The sequence below is a fragment of the Centruroides sculpturatus genome, unplaced genomic scaffold (assembly GCF_000671375.1).
Source record: "Centruroides sculpturatus isolate CEXI.00-Female unplaced genomic scaffold, Cexi_2.0 scaffold60, whole genome shotgun sequence".
In the NCBI taxonomy this organism is placed as follows: domain Eukaryota; kingdom Metazoa; phylum Arthropoda; class Arachnida; order Scorpiones; family Buthidae; genus Centruroides; species Centruroides sculpturatus.
In genome coordinates, this window is record NW_019384349.1 from 990,192 (window position 1) to 1,010,614 (window position 20,423).

General features: G+C 27.9%; 1 protein-coding gene across 1 annotated transcript in view; it reads left to right on the forward strand.

The window, feature by feature from the left end:
• Nucleotides 1-20,423, forward strand: part of LOC111637023 (zinc finger protein DZIP1L-like) — a 36,221-nt gene that overhangs the window by 14,174 nt on the left and 1,624 nt on the right. Inside the window, exons 9-19 of the mRNA XM_023382427.1 lie at nucleotides 54-161; nucleotides 244-396; nucleotides 505-556; nucleotides 7,978-8,023; nucleotides 9,792-9,823; nucleotides 11,355-11,374; nucleotides 11,449-11,563; nucleotides 17,462-17,759; nucleotides 19,344-19,538; nucleotides 19,625-19,832; nucleotides 19,904-19,974. Coding sequence (XP_023238195.1) covers nucleotides 54-161; nucleotides 244-396; nucleotides 505-556; nucleotides 7,978-8,023; nucleotides 9,792-9,823; nucleotides 11,355-11,374; nucleotides 11,449-11,563; nucleotides 17,462-17,759; nucleotides 19,344-19,538; nucleotides 19,625-19,832; nucleotides 19,904-19,974 — 1,298 coding nt within the window. The remainder of the gene's footprint in view (nucleotides 1-53; nucleotides 162-243; nucleotides 397-504; nucleotides 557-7,977; nucleotides 8,024-9,791; nucleotides 9,824-11,354; nucleotides 11,375-11,448; nucleotides 11,564-17,461; nucleotides 17,760-19,343; nucleotides 19,539-19,624; nucleotides 19,833-19,903; nucleotides 19,975-20,423) is intronic.

Below are 20,423 nucleotides of genomic sequence, written 5' to 3' on the forward strand. Positions count from 1 at the left end.
TATTCAAATTCAAATTTATTAACGTATTATGGAATTTTTTGTTATTATTAAAGTTGAACTTTGTTGAATCTGATCTTCAAAAATATTTGAAGAAACAAGAGAAAGAATGGCAAAAGAAAATGGAAAAACAGCTATATGAACGCAACTTAGAAATAGAAAAGGTTTACAAAATTTGTATTATAAATAAATGCATATGCATAGCAAATTATTTGATTATAATATTAGCTATTAAATTTTAAATAGTTGAATAGTGCGCTTCAAGAAAGCATTGAACAGATAAGGAAAGAACAGGAAAAGAAGGCTTCTAATGAGAAGTATTATGTAAAGCAAATACAGAAATTAACAGACATATCAAAGGAACAAGAAAAGAAATTGAAAGAAATTTCTGATATGCAGGTTAAATTATTTTTATTAATAAATTTATAAATTATATATATATAAATCTTCAGTTAGTAGTTATTATATATAAATAAATACTTTATTTTAACATTTTATTCATCACAGAATCAATTACAACAACCAAATAAAACTCCACCTCCACCTCCACCTCGAACTTGTGAGTATAACATATTTTTAATATATGATGTCTATAATTTTATCATTTTAAATTTATTTTTATAAATTTATATAATTTAACAGAATCAAAACATTTTTTTAAACTATCAATAATTCAGTTTAAAGAATTTGAAAGATTAGAATTATTTATAATTAATTCACTATCAGTCTTATTCTTTTTAAAAATATTTTGTCATTCATGAAAAAATTCATAATTTTTACATTTATTTTATTTATTTAGACATACTAGGCAGAGCCCATGATGCGGGGTATACAATAATTCGTTACATGTACATTACACAAAATATCATAATCCATCCATTACTACAGAGAAAATTAACATATACATAAATCAAAACAAAAATTATACAAATATTATTATAAACATCAAAAATAAATATCTGAAAGCCAAATATCCAAATATAAACATATAACATAATAACAAAAAATCATCATGGAGAGAACTATCCAACCAAAATCATCATTATATAAAGAAAAAAACATTAATTACACCCACCTATAAAAGAAAAATGATTCAATTATCTTATCCAAAATGTGGATAGTCTCCCAACACTTCTTAGCCACAAGCACATTTTTAAGGAAAAAACAAATGCCACCTTTCGGCAAAAATGAATACTCCAATATGCAAAATACACAACGATGTACGTCACTCTGTACAAGGGTTACTAAAACAAAATAAAAATCAACAAAAATTACCTAAAAAATAATTTAATCTTTTGAACAAAATTGATTAAATCCAAATTACTTAAATTAGTAATAAGTTCCAAAAAATTCTCCAAAAGGAATAATAGAACTTCCAAACACACTTTCCCGAATTTTTCCTAACTTAGAGCATTTAGTAATCACGTGAAAAGCATCCAATAGCTGATCATCTTGACAATACATGCAAATTTCTCTGCGATAATTGTGTAAAAAATTAAGGGAATTAGATTTGATTTGCATTACTGTGGCACCAATATTAAGAGAAAATTTATAATTCTAAAGCGAACAATCAAAAAAAGATTTATTTAAGTGTTTATACCAATCATTATAACAGCTTGCATTAATGCATTGATTCAAATCCAGAATAAAATTATCAAAATAGTTTAATTTCAAAATAGAACAACTATCATGCTTATTTAATAATTCATCAAAATTAATACCATTATTAACACAAATTTCCCTTAAACTTTTAACCACAGAAAGTTTCTCTTATTAAGCACATAACACAAACATATTCTGCTCCATCGTTTTTCATCCAATGCAATAGTCCTGAAAGTCCAGTTCAAACATTTATTCAATAATGTAAAAGACAAAGGTAATATTGAACATTCCATAAAAATCAAATAATTTGGGGTGCAACGAGACAAACCAAATAACTTTTTTATAAAATTAACCAGGACCGGATTCAACTCGTCATATTGGTATCCCCAAACCTCAGATGCATATAACATGGATGATTTAACAATTGAATTGAAAATCCTTAGACAATCTTTCAAATTTCGCAATTTCACCGATCTACACATTTGAATAACTTTATCAGTTTTAACAAAGGCATTCTTTTTAACAGTCTGAATATGATATTTAAATTTACCATAAAATCTGAATACAACACCCAGATATTTATATTGGGAAACTACCTGTATTACATCATTCCTAAACCACCATTTATCCAATTTAGCAAGTTTACCACCATTATGGAAAACAACAACTTTAGATTTCATAATATTCAGGCTCATATTATTTTCTAGTAAATATTTGTCCAAAATATTAATAAATCCTTGTAAGCCTCTGAGTCGGCAATTAAAACTATATCATCGGCATAGGCCAATATTTTAATGTTAATGCCATTCACCTCAATACCTTCATAGTCGGAATTAGTTATTTGTTCAATTAAATCATTTAAATATACACTAAACAAAACAGGAGTTAAAACACAGCCCTGTTTAACACCAGTAACAGTAAAAAAAGACCTAGAACAAAGACAACCCCATTTAATCTTCACATTACACTCTTTATATAATTCAGTAAGCAAGGAAACAAATTTAAAACTAATACCATATTTCAAGAGTTTTTTCCACATTAAATTCCTATCTACAGTATCGAAAGCTGAGGACAAGTCAACAAAAAATGCATAAACTTTTCTCCTTTTTTTCATTAATGTCTTAGTAATAAGAGTATGCAGAATAAAAATATTGTCCAGCGTAGAGTATTTTTCACGAAATCCGGCCTGATTCTCAAATAAAACATCGTTTAAATTTAACCAGGTAACCAACCTATAATACAATATATTACAAAATATCTTTGACACACAGTTCAGTAAAGAAATTCCTCTGTAATTACTAGGGATCGACTTAGATCCATTTTTATATACTGGACATAAAATAGCACTACTCCAATCTTTCGGGACTTCCCCAGATCTTAAGATCCTATCAAAGCTTCTAAGCAATATCGGAAAAACAGAATCCATTAATTGATTAAATCCAAATTACTTAAATTAGTAATAAGTTCCAAAAAATTCTCCAACGGAATAATAGAACTTCCAATCACACTTTCCCGAATTTTTTCTAACTTAGAGCATTCTCCAAAATTCAGAAGGTATCCCCATCATCCCCAGGCGCAGTACCAACTTTAATTTTATTTAAAACATAACTCAATTCAGAGTTCAAAATATCTGCATCTAAAATTTCATTAGATCAAATTAAACACTCATTAAAGATAGACAAATCTACAATATAAGGAAGTGAAGAACCACATAAGGAGTAAAAATAAGTAAACCATTTCTCCAAAGAGATGTTCACTCTACTGTTATAATTTCTAATTTTACATAGATTCCAGAACCGTTTATTATTTTTGCGGAAGATCCCGGAATTCTGAACCGTATACAAAAACTTTTTCTTCTTAGCTAAACAAATCTTTTTAACTAAGTCACGAAATAACACAAATAATTTACGGTACGATTCCAAACCATTTTTCTTAAAAGCTCTCCAAACTCTATTTCTGTTACGAATCATTAAACGACAATCTAAATCAAACCAATTATTAGTATTTATATAATCCTTTGGTTTTACATTCATATTATTAGCACTAGCTATCTCAACAATTAATTTACTAACCTCTGATAAAGAAACAGAATCACAGTGTAACAGATACCTCTCCAACTCAAACATAAAACTATTATAGACTCATCATTCCAAAAAATTCTTTCATGCCAACTCCCATCATTATTCACCTTAGATTGACCAGGTTTATTCAAACATAATACCATAGGAAAGTGATCCGAAAAACAACAATTATCATCCACAGAAAACGACTTAACACAACCCCATACAGAAAAAGTTGTTAAATCAAAATCGATAACTGAAGAACCCAAGCTGGACACAAATGTATATTCCCCAGCTTCATCGCCAGACGTTCTACCATTTAATACTAATAAATTTTTATCTGCACAAAATTGAAGCATCTTTCTCCCTCTGCTGTTTACAATCACATCCTTAGATTTCCTTTTTCTTTTAACCTAATCAATATCATAAACATTACCAATGTAGTCAGGAATAACATTTCCCTCACTCATCCGATCATTAAAATCACCCAAAATAATTAAATTTAAATCTTCATTGAAATCAAAATTATTTAGTGTCTCAAATATTTCCTGCCAACTATGCTCTTGCATATATACAAAACATAACAAAAATTCTCCCACAGGGAATATAATATTAATCAAAACCACAAAATCATCTTTATAAAGTACTTTATAACAAAAGTAAATTTTTATAAATAGCAACCATCCAGCCTTAAATCTATCCCTACAACCGTCTCTAAAAGCATTACCAATAATACAATTATAATCCAATAAAACTTCCAGATTATTTTTATTACTTTTAGAAGAATACCAGGTTTCAGACAAAAAACTAAATGAAATTGCGATGTATACTTCCAAAATGAATACGGTTTATTTTTAATATCAGCACAATTCCATATCACTATAGAGGTACACTGGGACTGTGGTTGCTATGAAGAAACAACAATAATTTTACCCGAATTCTCATCATATCCGTATTTCACTCCATCAATAAATATTTTATCATAAGTTAAACGGATTTTCTGAGCACCTTCAGATTTCTTCTGTTTTCCAAACATCCTTAACTTATACCTTATATCTCTCATTCGTTGAGAAAAGTCATCATTAACAAATACATTCAAATTACGGGACTCAAAACCTGCTTTTTTAAAAGATAATTTATCATTAAGAGACCCAAACTGACAAATTATTATTCTAGGCCTATCACCAAATTTCTTTCCAACTCGCTTAGCATCAACATATCTCAACACAGGCAAATTCAACTTATTCATAGCAAAGAATTTAACTGCCTCTAAAGTGTCATTAGCCGATTCTCCAGCCCCTTCCTCCAAACCCTGTATTATTATATTATTAATTCTTCGCTGATTATCCATGTAATCTATTTCTCGTTCCATTTTCGACACTTTCAAACTAATATTATCAATAAGAGAAGAACTCACCGACTCCGATCCGCCCGAACCAATCCTGGCCTCAATATCCACTAATCTAACCTTAAAATCAACAAGTGCCTCATCCACATTCTTAAGCCATTCTGTAAGATGGTCAAGTCGCTTTATAAAATCCTCCACCTTGCCATTAAGAGCAGCATGCATACGTAATAATAAACGAACACCTTCCGATACGTCAAAATTCGAATCTTGCAGTAATTCTGTAACCTCCTCCTCCTGACCTAAACTACTCCTTCTAGGTCTACTTGGTGTTCTCTCCGGTATAGTCGGTGAATAAGTCTTCCTCTTTCTGCCTTGAGACATAATAAAACAAGCAAACTTACCTATAAAAGAAAAAGGATTCAATTATCTTATCCAAAATGTGGATAGTCTCCCAACACTTCTTAGCCACAAGCACACTTTTAAGGAAAAAACAAATGCCACCTTTCGGCAAAAACGAATACTCCAATATGCAAAATAAACAACGATGTACGTCACTCCGTACAAGGGATCATTATATTAGTAATAAGTTCCAAAAAATTCTCCAACGGAATAATAGAAGTTCCAAACACACTTTCCCGAATTTTTTCTAACTTAGAGCATTTAGCAATCACGTGAAAAGCATCCAATAGCTGATCATCCTGACAATACATGCAAATTTCTCTGCGATAATTCTATAAAAGAAAAAGGATTCAATTATCTTATCCAAAATGTGGATAGTCTCCCCAATTTTTACATTAGTTCAACATGTATATTATTAATTCTTACAGAAAATTATTGTTATATACATTGTTTTATAGCTATTGCTAATCAAGATTTTACAATTTTATTTTGTATTTTAAAAAGTACAAGTAATTAATGTATCTCTAGTTAATAAACTTTATAGTTGAAGCTTACAAGCATTTTCTTCAGAGCAAAAGTTTTAAATTATTTTTAGATAGTTATATCTTATTCTATTAGTTTTGGATGAAATTAATTAAAACATGAGAAAATATGTCTAAACCAACAAATTATATTTCACTTCAAAAATTTTATTCATAAACAAAAAGATTATTTTTATCACAAATTTATCATAATTAGTAAAATTTCTAAAACTTTATATATATTATAAATGAATTTGATTACAAAATAAGATGTCTACATCTATCTAAATATATAAAATTACTTGTCCTGACTGACTGACAGTGATTGATTCATCATCTCCCAGAGCAAACTGCTGAACCTAAAGAGGTGAAATTTGGTACACAGTTAGGGTACATCATGAAAATGCATACTAAGAAGGGATTTTTCAAAATTCCCCGGCAGGGGGATAGGGAGAGGATAAAGGCTTATCCTGAATAATGGCTTCTACTGTACTATTTTAGATGTGATTGTTTGTTTTCAACTACGATTAGTTTTCATTGAGTACTTAGGTGTATTGAATTGATAACATTTCAGACACTGTTATAAATATTTTTATACATTTTGATTTTTTAACCAAATGTTTAAACCATTTTAAATTCAACTTTGTTATTGCATATTGGTTCAATTATAGAATGATTGTAAATGTTCCAAAAAAATTGATCAAATTGAAAACAGTTTGTTTGATTCTCAGCAATTTTCATCATTCTCAGCGGTAGGTATTATATCATGGGTAACTGCTAGTGTGTATATATATATATATATAATAGTCAAATTTTGATTTAGCACCATTATATGTTTTTATTTGAAATTAGCACTAAATTAAAGTCTTAAACAGTAGGAATTATATGCAATAATGAGATCTACATACAAATTTGAGCTTGAAATTTGAAAATCACGTGATTTATTAATAATATTGTTTACAATGCAGAACTTACATTTAGTAAATTTAGTAATTCACAGAAACTGAAGTTATTAAATATTTACAGAATCTCAGTTAACTGGCACCCATGGGGATTGATAGATTTCAGATAAATGTAGTTTTTGGTTGCTTGAGAGTTACTATAAAAATAGGTTTAACCAATACTATACTACACCATAAACTCTGTATTGACATGATATTAATATTGAAATACAGTAATTAAAAGCAAATAAAGACAACCTTAATTTAATGTAACACAGTTTTATTATAAAAACATTCACAGAGCTGTTTTACTAATGCTTATTGTTTCAACATATATGGAGTTGGGTGAAAACACAAAATTTCAATAACAATAAATTGTAGCAATATGTTTACACTGTAGCAAACTGAGCAGTATGTTTACACAGGGTGAATTGGCAGGATGGCAGACAAACATATGATGCATGAAGCTCATCATATGCTTGCTCACAGTGCATAATGCCAAGTTTAAACTAGACATACAACACAATTATTACTAAAATTAATTTCTATTTCCACTAGAAATTAATTTTGTTTTAATTATTTCTTTGATATTTTAGCTGGTTGCTTAAGTTCTGGTTAACAGAGAGTCTACTGTATGTAATAATCTTTTGAATCACTACTAAAATTGAAAAAACATTAATATTGATTCTCAATATGATTAAAGCAAGTAATTTGACTAATAAGAAATGAAGTCCTCACAGACTGTTATTTACATTTATGTTCTACTTATTATTGAATAGAAACATGGGCTAATATAGAATTTATAAATAGACAAAAAAGAATAATTTATGATTTATTTAATTTGAAAATTTTTTCATAATATTGCATATTTTACTTCTAAAATAAAATATAATGTTATAACTTAGAATAATTATTTTTATATTAAACTATCATAAAATAATGTGAGTATAATAATAATTTTATGTGAATTTTAATCATAATAAGAACAACAATAATAGTAAATGATAATTTTATTATTAGTTATAATTATTTGTTTATAAATGTTTAATTCTACATGAAACTTTGGAATATTATTTAATTTTATTTCAATTTTATTTTATTTTAAATAGATATAGTAAATAAATCTTCTCAATCCCAATCCCATACTAGAGAAAGGTTAGTTTTTCAGTTGTATCAATTAAATTGTTTATTTACATAAAATTTTTTTTATCCCATTTGGAGAGAACAGCATGCACTTTTTTATAATTAAAAATAAGAAAATTGAGAGAAAAATTTATGAAAAAAGGAGGAAACAGAGTTCAAATTATTTAAATTTGTTTAATACAATAAAAACAAATATTCTTTAATTTTCTAATGTTATCACTAAATACTGGATTAATTTTGGGTTGTAACTTAGTATGCTAGTATTATAATCAAAAACAGTTTGTTCTAAAGTTAGATAGCTAGGCTGCCTTTTTGTACTAATTATTATATGAAATTTGATCATTTGGAATATTCTGGAAGAATGTAGCCAAAAATTAATTTGGCATTTAGTGATTTGATATGAGTTCAGGCTTGGTTTTATATATATAACTAGCCTGAACTCATATATATATATATATATTTTTTTTTCTTAATATAATAAAAACATAGAAAGCAACTAAGACACTCACAACCTTTTTAAGCAGCATAAAACTATTTAATAACTAACATTTTTGGTCTTATCAGAAGACTATCTTCAGATTTACAAAAATTCCATCAAACATTCTAGTTTTAATGGTTAAGAATACAAGAAAATAAAATAACATAAATAACTTAGTAAAACTAATAAGTTACAAAATATCTAAATGTCACCCACCCACCAAGCAGTGGATAGTGATTTGTGGTGTTTATATTTAATGGTAAGCCCTTGTCATGCTGATTTATATATTTCAAATGAGATGTTTGTTCCTGATGGTCTTTGTGATCTTGGTCTGGAGGGCATGATTCAAGATTGACACCTTGTAACTTTCAAGGATGTTTTTAGCATTCTTCATGGTAGTGGAGAATTTAGGATTTTTGTCTGTGTGTGAGATTTCCATGCACATGTGCAATGATTTCACTTTCATTACTTAAGCATTATGTTCCGTCTAATCATTCAATTCAAACATTGGAAATTAGGCTTATACCTTAAGCCTAAACTCGGTCGGCTAAAATGTTCCATTCAATCCATTTACTGCTCGTCCACATGCATGTGCAAAAGGGAACTGAACATTTTGTTTATGGTCACTGTAAGCTATAGTAAAAACTTTGGTTAATATATGGTATTAAATTAAATTTTAAAAAACTAATAAGCCTGCTTATTAGTTTTTTAAATTTTTGCTTGTCATGGCATGTCACAGATTGTCAATAATCAATATGTGGCCTATTTGTGGCAGGACTCTGAAAAATCTTTACTTGTCAGAACCTGTAATATCTTGAATAATTGCACTGATGCTGTCTTAAGTTTTAACCATGCCCAGTTAGCTTCAATAAGTGCATTATGCCAAATTGTGCAAGTTGGGCAAGGATACAAATGAGTATAAAGTATGAAGTATTTCTCCATAAACTTGATTATTAAAGCTAAATGAACTGCTGAATTATTGGGCTATAAGCTTGATGCTGCTATTAAAGCAACTGAGGTAGACAAATCAAGAATACTAGAGAGCAAAAGAAGTACTGCAACTCATTTCGAAAACAAACTAGAAATCTTCCAGGCTATAGGTGAGAAAACACATATCTGTCTTCTCTTAAATGCATTAAAGACAATTCCATCCTCATAAATTGAATCAGAAAGGGTATTCAGTAGCAGGACTTTTCATTACTAAAGTAAGAACCAGATTGAGTGATTGGAGTATTGACTGTCTTTGCTTTTTAAAATCTTAATACAAAATATTATTGTAAATTTTTATATTGGGTTATCAAGGATGAAATTTGTGGAAAAAAAGGCAAAGTCTGGTGAGTATGGAGGATGATGAAGAAGTTCCAACTCCAATTCCTGTAGTTTTGCCACAGTCATTTGTGCTATGTGTGGTCTAGCATTATCATGCAATAAGATAGAAGTCGATCTGTTGACCAATCTAGGCTGTTTTTGTTTAAGTTTTTGCATCATTTCGTCCAGTTAGTTGCAGTATATTTCTGCTGTGATCAATGAGCCAGGTTTCATGAAATCATAATGGATCACACCTGCGCTAGACCACCAAACACTCACCATCAGCTTCTTTTGATGAATATTGCACTTTGGAGTGTGTTTTAGTGATTCATCCTTGTCCAATCACTGTGTTGAATGTTTGTGATTGTCATGTTGGATCCATTTCTCATCACAAGTGACAATTCAATTCAAAAATGGATCCAAACGTTTTTGTTTCTGTTTTTCATTCAGTTCATGTGAAACCCACTTATCCAATTTTTTCACTTTACCAATTTGAGCTAAATGAGTTAATATTGTTTGTTTGCTAATATCAAACTTCAACGATAATTCATAGGCACTCTGAGATGGGTCAGACTCAATGGTTGGCAATATTATTACCTACAAATGTCATCCTTGATGACCTAATAATATGTTTTATTTAAAAAAACAAAAATACTGTCTAAGTTAATTTTTTTCTTTAAATTTTCAACTTGATTCAAAGGCATTTGTTTTTTGTTGTANTTTTTTAAATTAAGATTAGCTTTCAATTATTTTTTAAACTATTGATATGTTCTATAATTTTTATATGTAGTTCTATAATTTTCTTTGCTTACATAGTATAATTTAGTGTTTGATTTTAATTAAGGTACAGTAGATCATCGATTATCCGACCCCCGATTAACTGTCACATCGGTTAACCGATCGTCCTAGTCGGCAAATTTCAAATGTCCGCTAGTGATGTGGCGCTACAATATTTGGCTATGTCTTGGCTACTTTAATATAATTTTTGTTAACTTTTTGCGTGATTTAGCTGGCAATGCTGGCTCGACCATGAAAGGGAGGCCAGTATTTAAATGAGATTTAATTTTCTAATTATTAGTGGTTGTTTGTTTTGTGAGCAATAAAATAATTTTAAAATAATTTTTAACGGTACAATAGCGACAATATTATTTAAAAAAAATTTTTGTTAGGCTTAACATCGAAGTAGGTTAACGATATACTAATATACTAATTACATTTAACTAATTAATAGCGATATACTAATATACTATACTAATAATGTATTTTTTTCATTATTTTTGGTTATCCGATTTTTCCAGTTATCCGACCAACCCGAGTCCTCAATTGAGTCGGATAATCGATGCTCTACTGTATTACTATTTATTCTATAAAGACTGCATATTAATAACATATAGAATAATCTATATGTAGGAATAGTATATGTATAGAATATCACTGTAATTATAATGTGATATATCATTAATCTTCAATATATTCTTTGAAAGATATTTTGAAAATGTGAATTAAAATGTGGTGCCAAGGTTATGTAGTGTTGAAAAATTTCACTGAAATTANCAGAGAGAGATGCTTTGATTGAAGTAAGATGTTGAAATAATTCACTTATTTCGTTTTCATTTGTAAATATTAATAAATAGTACATACTATATTTTAGAAATATGAAAAATTCAGTAATATACGAGATTGTTATGAAAATGTCATAAATCACCTAGCAAATGATTCATTAAAGGCTTTAGAAGAAAAGTCTCAGCAAGTAAAATGTTTCCCAGGTAATAATTTTTCATTTGTATAAGTAACAAATATATATACAAGGTGTCTCAGTTAAACGTTTCAAAACTTCTAAGAGGGGTAGGGTGCATCCCGATGACTCGGGAATCATATAGCAATGCAGGGTCAGAAATGCTTTCCTGAAGCAGTGATGTGCACAGAAACAGCTAACCTCTGGTGCAGGCTTGCAAAGAAATTATGGCTGGGAATAGGCCTCATCGGATATCGTTCCACGTACAAGTGCTGTGTGGCTGGCCCACTACAATCTGCAGGCCCATACACCAAATGCATATCGGCTAACTTGTGTCCTNGACAAGCAAATTCGACTTACGTCGTTCTCCTGGAACCAATTACTGACGTAAGGCGAGGTATACCTGTACTGTTCTTCCCCTTCTACCACTATATCTTTATTGTATTAAATAAAAACAGTAAAGTTTTACAAACAACATAATTTTTATTCTTGTACCTTTTTTTCAGGATGGGAATGGATTAATTGAATATCAGTTATTTGTTATGAGAAAAATTGTTTTTATATTCGTCATATTCCATATTAGTTAGGTACTTGGGGAACAGATTAATGACGAATATAGAGGTTCCACTGTATTTCTTTTTTAATTTCTAATCTTTACATTTTTTACTATTCTAAAATTTTCTGGATATGATTTAATTTATGTAGATATATTTATTTATCTTTTTAAAGTTTCTTCATATAATTATAACATAATTAAATAGTACTTAATTGTATGTTACTAAATTTTTTTCTGTAAAATATTCTTATAATTGTCAATTCTAGAAACTAAACTATTATTAGAACTGTTTCTTCATTTAAAAATATACCTCACCTTAAATAAATTCTGTAAATTATTTTTTACCAGCCACCCTAATGTTGCTATGTCCAGATTGGGACTTCCTTATTTAATGATCATATAAAATATTTTGATCAATTATTATACTATAGATATTACAACAGTTATGTGATATATAATTGGCTTAGCTGAAGAGTTCCCTCATGCAATAATTACAATTTTTCAAGCATTTTTACATCTTTGAGAAAGAGATAATCTAAAAAAAAGATCAATTTTTACCATATTTCACAATATATTGTTAATTCCAAATATTTACTTCACATTGACTATTCCCATTTCAGAAAGGTCTGTAAATGATTATTATACAATTGTTAATTATTTTTCTTTTTAGTTAGTTGTATTTTATGTATTTTAATTGGGATTTACTGTTATTGAGGGGGAGGAAATCTAATGTTGAAAGACTTTTATTGTAATTGAGAATAAATAAATATCTTTGCATATAATTATGATGACATTTCAAGTAAACTTAAAACTAAATGTTTATTATGTAATGTTTTGAGAAATACTTGAATTATTTTGTCTTTAGATTAGAAAAGAGTTGATTTTTATATTATATTATATATAAAGAACAGCTTCCTTATAAGCAAAACTGATCTCGAATAGACAAAATTTCAATTTAGAAAAAATTATGTATTGCCAAATACATATTGATTTGTTCTTTTTATTGCATTTTAATTTTTAATGGTTAAAAGAATTTTGAAATCACTTTTGATATTTTGATCAACTATTTGAAAATTATTGAATTGAAAAGTTACAATGGATGATAAAACCAATGGTTGACATACATATGTCACCCGTTTACCTGGATTTGCTTAGCTTCCTGTCTTTATTTTAACAATAAGTAGCCACATTGTTTTTAGGTAAACATTTTATGGTTTTTTTGAAATATTGAAATTTATATTCCTGGGTGACCATTGTCATCCAAGCAACTAGTCACAAATTATTTTGTAAATGTAGATATCTACATTTTTATGATATATATACATTTTCACTTCTTACATATTAAATTTTACTGTATTTATCAAAATATGGTAACAAGAATACAGTGAAACCTCTATATTCGTAATATTCAATATTTGTCGCATTTTGATGACTTTTTTATTTTTCCATATTCGTCAGTATTTTCTGTATTCATTGTCATCCCCAACACCAGAAGTGGCACTACAGTCGCACGCCCACGCCGATCATGTAGCCGTGTTAGCTATCTGTAGTTAATCAGTCTGCTCTGTACAGTCGTCGGTGTGTGTTGTTGAGTTATTGAAAAATAATCAAAGCAAGAAACAAAGTTCCAATTGCTCCAAAGTGGCACCTAAATGTTGCTATAGTCAACCAAAATACAAATACATTCAATGATAATGTAATTGCCTACTTCAGAAAAGTTTTAAAAAGCAGACAAAAAACAAAACACAACACTGGACAAGTTCTTTATTAAATTGAGTGCTACTAAATCATTAGCAAAACAGACCCCACGATCATAATTGGAATTGCCTAATGTTTTAATTGATATGTCTTCTAAACAATAATACAGGCATACCTCGACTTATGTCGTTTCGAGTTACGTCGTTCCCGATTATACGTCGTTTGTCAATAAAGTATATGGAAAAATAAAAATCAAGTTTAAGTCATTTTATTCGACTTTACGTCTGTCCGCTACAAATATTGAAGTCGTAATATCACTAGAAAAACGTTTAAAGCACATAAAATCATATTAAAATATATACAAGTATGTACTGTTTTTACAGTACATGCATTCGTAAATTTAGATTACTTTTTTTCTGTACTATATTAAAAACTAAAATGTATTTGTTTGTAAGCTTAAAATAGAATTTTATTAACCATATATTATTAAAAATGCATTAATAAATAAAATACAGAACCGGGAATGGTAATTTACAGTTTAGCCTAGTGATAAGTAGATTCGGAGACAAGCAAATTCGACTTACGTCGTTCTCCTGGAACCAATTACTGACGTAAGGCGAGGTATACCTGTACTGTTCTTCCCCTTCTACCACTATATCTTTATTGTATTAAATAAAAACAGTAAAGTTTTACAAACAACATAATTTTTATTCTTGTACCTTTTTTTCAGGATGGGAATGGATTAATTGAATATCAGTTATTTGTTATGAGAAAAATTGTTTTTATATTCGTCATATTCCATATTAGTTAGGTACTTGGGGAACAGATTAATGACGAATATAGAGGTTCCACTGTATTTCTTTTTTAATTTCTAATCTTTACATTTTTTACTATTCTAAAATTTTCTGGATATGATTTAATTTATGTAGATATATTTATTTATCTTTTTAAAGTTTCTTCATATAATTATAACATAATTAAATAGTACTTAATTGTATGTTACTAAATTTTTTTCTGTAAAATATTCTTATAATTGTCAATTCTAGAAACTAAACTATTATTAGAACTGTTTCTTCATTTAAAAATATACCTCACCTTAAATAAATTCTGTAAATTATTTTTTACCAGCCACCCTAATGTTGCTATGTCCAGATTGGGACTTCCTTATTTAATGATCATATAAAATATTTTGATCAATTATTATACTATAGATATTACAACAGTTATGTGATATATAATTGGCTTAGCTGAAGAGTTCCCTCATGCAATAATTACAATTTTTCAAGCATTTTTACATCTTTGAGAAAGAGATAATCTAAAAAAAAGATCAATTTTTACCATATTTCACAATATATTGTTAATTCCAAATATTTACTTCACATTGACTATTCCCATTTCAGAAAGGTCTGTAAATGATTATTATACAATTGTTAATTATTTTTCTTTTTAGTTAGTTGTATTTTATGTATTTTAATTGGGATTTACTGTTATTGAGGGGGAGGAAATCTAATGTTGAAAGACTTTTATTGTAATTGAGAATAAATAAATATCTTTGCATATAATTATGATGACATTTCAAGTAAACTTAAAACTAAATGTTTATTATGTAATGTTTTGAGAAATACTTGAATTATTTTGTCTTTAGATTAGAAAAGAGTTGATTTTTATATTATATTATATATAAGGAACAGCTTCCTTATAAGCAAAACTGATCTTGAATAGACAAAATTTCAATTTAGAAAAAATTATGTATTGCCAAATACATATTGATTTGTTCTTTTTATTGCATTTTAATTTTTAATGGTTAAAAGAATTTTGAAATCACTTTTGATATTTTGATCAACTATTTGAAAATTATTGAATTGAAAAGTTACAATGGATGATAAAACCAATGGTTGACATACATATGTCACCCGTTTACCTGGATTTGCTTAGCTTCCTGTCTTTATTTTAACAATAAGTAGCCACATTGTTTTTAGGTAAACATTTTATGGTTTTTTTGAAATATTGAAATTTATATTCCTGGGTGACCATTGTCATCCAAGCAACTAGTCACAAATTATTTTGTAAACGTAGATATCTACATTTTTATGATATATATACATATATAGATTTGTGATTTACAAATTATAATTATATTATAATATATATTTTAATATAATATTATAATTTGTAAATCACAAATCTATATATTTCAGTCACTAATATTTCTATATCACTTAACCCTTTGACAAGTTGCACTATGATTTCTGATGTATTTCATGGTGAAGGTGTCAGTTATTTTTATCATTGAATAAATTTACACATGTTTCTTTTTTTAATACATTATTATATATAATAATGTTCTGTATAATGTTATGTAATTTAGTTTTGAAAGGCACCATCATACACAGGCTATATCAATACACACAAATGTAGAAAAAGTTTTATCTAAATACTTTGTATAAAAAACTTACAAATACAATAGAAATATTTGAAAAAAGTTTAAAAATTATTTAAACTAATAAAATAAACATTTTGAAAACAATTATATTAAAAAAATAAACTGCATGTTATTTGCTTCCTAAATTTCAAAATGTACGGATCTGCTTATTATATTGCATGACCTAAAATGATATGTATTTATTTTGATGCTAAGTTGATGCAGAAATAACTGAAAATAAATTTGTCCAGACAATGTATTTGGCATCCATTCTACAGATAAGAGATAACAAAGTTCAGTAACAACAATTTTCTGAATAATAAAACACTAGTATAATATACTAGTGTTATTGTTAAAAACTAGTATAATAAAATATGTTGAAAATTAAGAGTTAAGAAAGTTAAATTAAGGAAAGCATAATTAAAATTTAAAATAATGCATTTCTCTTATTTTATCACTCTTTGTTTATATAGATGACTATTTAAGCATACTAAGGAATATAAAAGTATGTTCTCTGCCAAAATTTTTGTAAATTGAATAATCTTACAATGTTGATTTTATGTTTTAAATTTAATTAAGTTATTTGCTGAAAGCTAAACTCTACTTTGAAAAGATAAAATTATATACAATTAAATAAATAAATGAATAAATGTATTCAATTCAAGCATAATCATCAATACATTAAAATAAGTTATTTATGAATAGGACTATTTTCTATGATGCTGTTAAGCAAGCAATAGCTCATTATATCTAGTATTAAATATTTTAACAACAACTCTTTTTGCCTCTATGTCCTTACTCCTATCAATTTCTGTTTGTATCCTTGACTACTTTGGACTTTGTTTATTAATAGGACTTATTACACTGGTGTAGTTTCTGTTTAGCAAATAGAGATCTTAGTCAAAAAACTTTTTGACTAAGATCTCTATTTGCTAAACAGAAACTACACCAGTGTAATAAGTCCTATTAATAAACAAAGTCCAAATTAGTCAAGGATACAAACAGAAATTTTAACAATACTTTCATATGAAAACATTTTAAATATTCATAAATATGATAAAACTAATGTTTATAAACGAGTAAGTGCACAGAATATAATAAGCTATTATAAATTTGTACTAGAAGTCTATATTTTTTATTTGAACTAGTGTTCTTTATGTAGTAAATAAATGATTGTAATTTAATAATTATATAAAGAATATAAAATTGAAATATATTTTAATTATTTATTTACAAGATCAATATTTTTTTAGATAAAGAAAACTATACTGAGAAGAGTGCGGTATTGAAACAAAGCCCAATATTAAAATCACAACATTTTGTTTCTTCTTTGTTATCCCCAAAAGCACACAATTCTAGAATAGATTCTTTTGATACGTCGCCAAAATTTACTCATCCATATATAAAAACATCCTCACCAAAGACATCTTATTCATTTGCACCTGCTTATGATTCTTCTCCAAAACTAGATCATTCCATATTAAAAAAATCTCACATAGAAAATCCAAATAAATCTCAGAGTCCTCTTGTTCAACACATGCCTGTTAAAGGGTAAGTTTTTGTCAATTTAATAAAGTAACCATATATAGATTGCCCTTAAAATAGCATACTTCACAAGAAAGGATATAACGTAATTATTTTCTTTAAATATTTTTGGAGGTTTTATTGTCATTTTGACTCAAAAGATAGTTTTCTGTAATGAAGGAAAAATGAATATGGGAGTTATTGAAAAAATTCTGGATTATGACAAAGTATATTTCTGAAAATATATCTTTAATATAAAGGAATCATAAAAAAAATAAATTTTTCATATTTAAATTTTTAGTTTTATACTATAAAGTTTACAATAGTTTATAATATAGAATTTTTAAACTTAAGACCATTGTATTACTTTTCTTGTGAGAATGCAATATATTATGAGATAGAAAATCAAGTGGCTTAGCTTTCTCTAATTCTTTAGACATACATTGACATAAAATTTGCCTACAAGTTTTTTAAGCTTAATTAAATTTAAAATATTTTTAAATTAAAAGATGTAAATATGTAGACTTTTTTAAACAAATATAGAAAATAGTATTAAATATTTAATAAATACAGTCGACCCCCTATAACGTGATAGATACGTTCCACTTTATAAAAATTTCGCGTTGTAGGAATCCTCAAATATATGAGCCAATCACAGCCCAGCACGTGTGCAGTTTACAGACTACGGCTGTTTGAAAGGTTTTCTTCCATAAAATTAATCGATTCTAGACTAATTTCAATCAACATTTCCAAAACACGTATAATTTTTTGGGAATAATCTGTATAAACTATACTATAAACAAAAAATTGTAGTATTACTTACCGAGTGTGCACCGTTCGACCATGCCGTTGCTTAAGCTTGTTTTCGTCGCGGAGAAGCGCACCAAATGGCGGCCACGTTTTCTGGTAAGTTATTTTTCTGCGAAAAATTTGTTGAACTTTGGAGACATCAATAATATAAATAATTTTTATGGCCGTTGAATAAGAAATGTTTCTTTCACAAGAAATGTATAAAATTAGTGCTGTATTAGACTTACGGTACCTAATTTACATACTATACAGACGATAGTAAACTCAACTTACTCGCCTAAACTCTGCATAGCGTGTAAGTAGTTCGGCTGCTCATTCACTATTGTTCCAGATTCGACCAATCCTGTCGCGACATGAGTTGGCGATGACGTTTTACCGCATTTTACAAGTCTCTTTTAGCGTCTTTATACGAATACGGTCGCAATTTTTTTGCCGCAATATATGAATCCGCATTATATGAACCCGCGTTATAGGGGTCTACTGTACATAAAAATATAAATATGACTTTTATAAGGGTAAAACCTTGCTTTTGTCATAAATGTAAATAATGCTGGCCATGTACTTCTATTATATTTTTACTTGGTATTAAATATGTTTTCTAAACACACACAAAAAAAAAATTAAATATATAATATACATTTACCAAATAATTATTTACAAATGAGTTTAATGTTTAAAGATGCTTAAGTATATTAGTTATGTAATGAAAAAATGATTTTAATTTTGTTTTAAAAGAAATATTTATTTTTACTGTGAAAAATTGAAACAAACAAATAAGTTGATCTCATATTCTGTTTTCAGTCAAATGCAGAAAGAAGACAGCAGTAATAGTGAAAGCATTGAGGAAGAATATTCTTCAATATTAAAAACTCTAAAAGAAGTGCAACCTGCCCCACGCAAATCGTTAACTGAACCTAAACGAGTGTCTTTCGAAGATGAAAAGACATCCAGTGAAGATTCAGAATTAAGTGATTCATATGTAGAAAGCTCAGAAAGGTACATTCTTTTCTATTAATTCATAAGAGAGTAAATTATTATAATTTTCAACAGATAAAAAAAATAACTTATTCAAAAATTTCTAGTTCCGAAGCAGAGGATGATGATGATGATGATGATGATACGGGCATAAATCAATATCAGCCAATTCGTGTAAAACCTCCTTCGGGTGAACGGGTGACAAAATTAACACAGTCAATTGAAAATCAATTGATGGGAAGGAATTCCAAACCTCCACCTGGTGCTATTGATGTTACACCAAAAGGAATTTTTGCAAGTCAGATAGCTTCTGATGTATGTATTCTTATATAACTGATGTAGATGTAAGTGTTGATACTCTTATAACAGATAATTTCATTTTCCAGCAAGAAAAATTTGATGATGATATTTCTCTATCATCACCAGAAAAAGAATTTAAAACTTTTGAAACACAAATGTAAGTGAAAATTGTGAAAAACTTAAGGTAACACAATTAAAATGATTCAATAGCTTACAGTCAAATCAATTAAAATATATATTTGAGGTGTTTGTATCAATCCCAGTGAATATCTAATATAATAAAGTAGATTAGCTTCACTCACCGATAGAATATGTATCAAATATTTTTTATATATAGACCAAATAACTGCAAACACTATTTTAGACCAGTGTTTCTCAACCTTTTTTGATCTATCTCCCCTTTTGAGCTTAATATTTTTCTGTGGCCCCTCCATAATAATAGTTCATTTTGAAAGATTTTGCATTTCAGGCAACACAGTCAATATTAAATCACATAACTTTCAATCTTCAAATTCAAAATGTGTGAACCTGAGGTATTACTTTATATAATTGCAATTTTTTAAATATATTTAAGTTTAGCTCCACACTCAATTTTAAACCAATTTC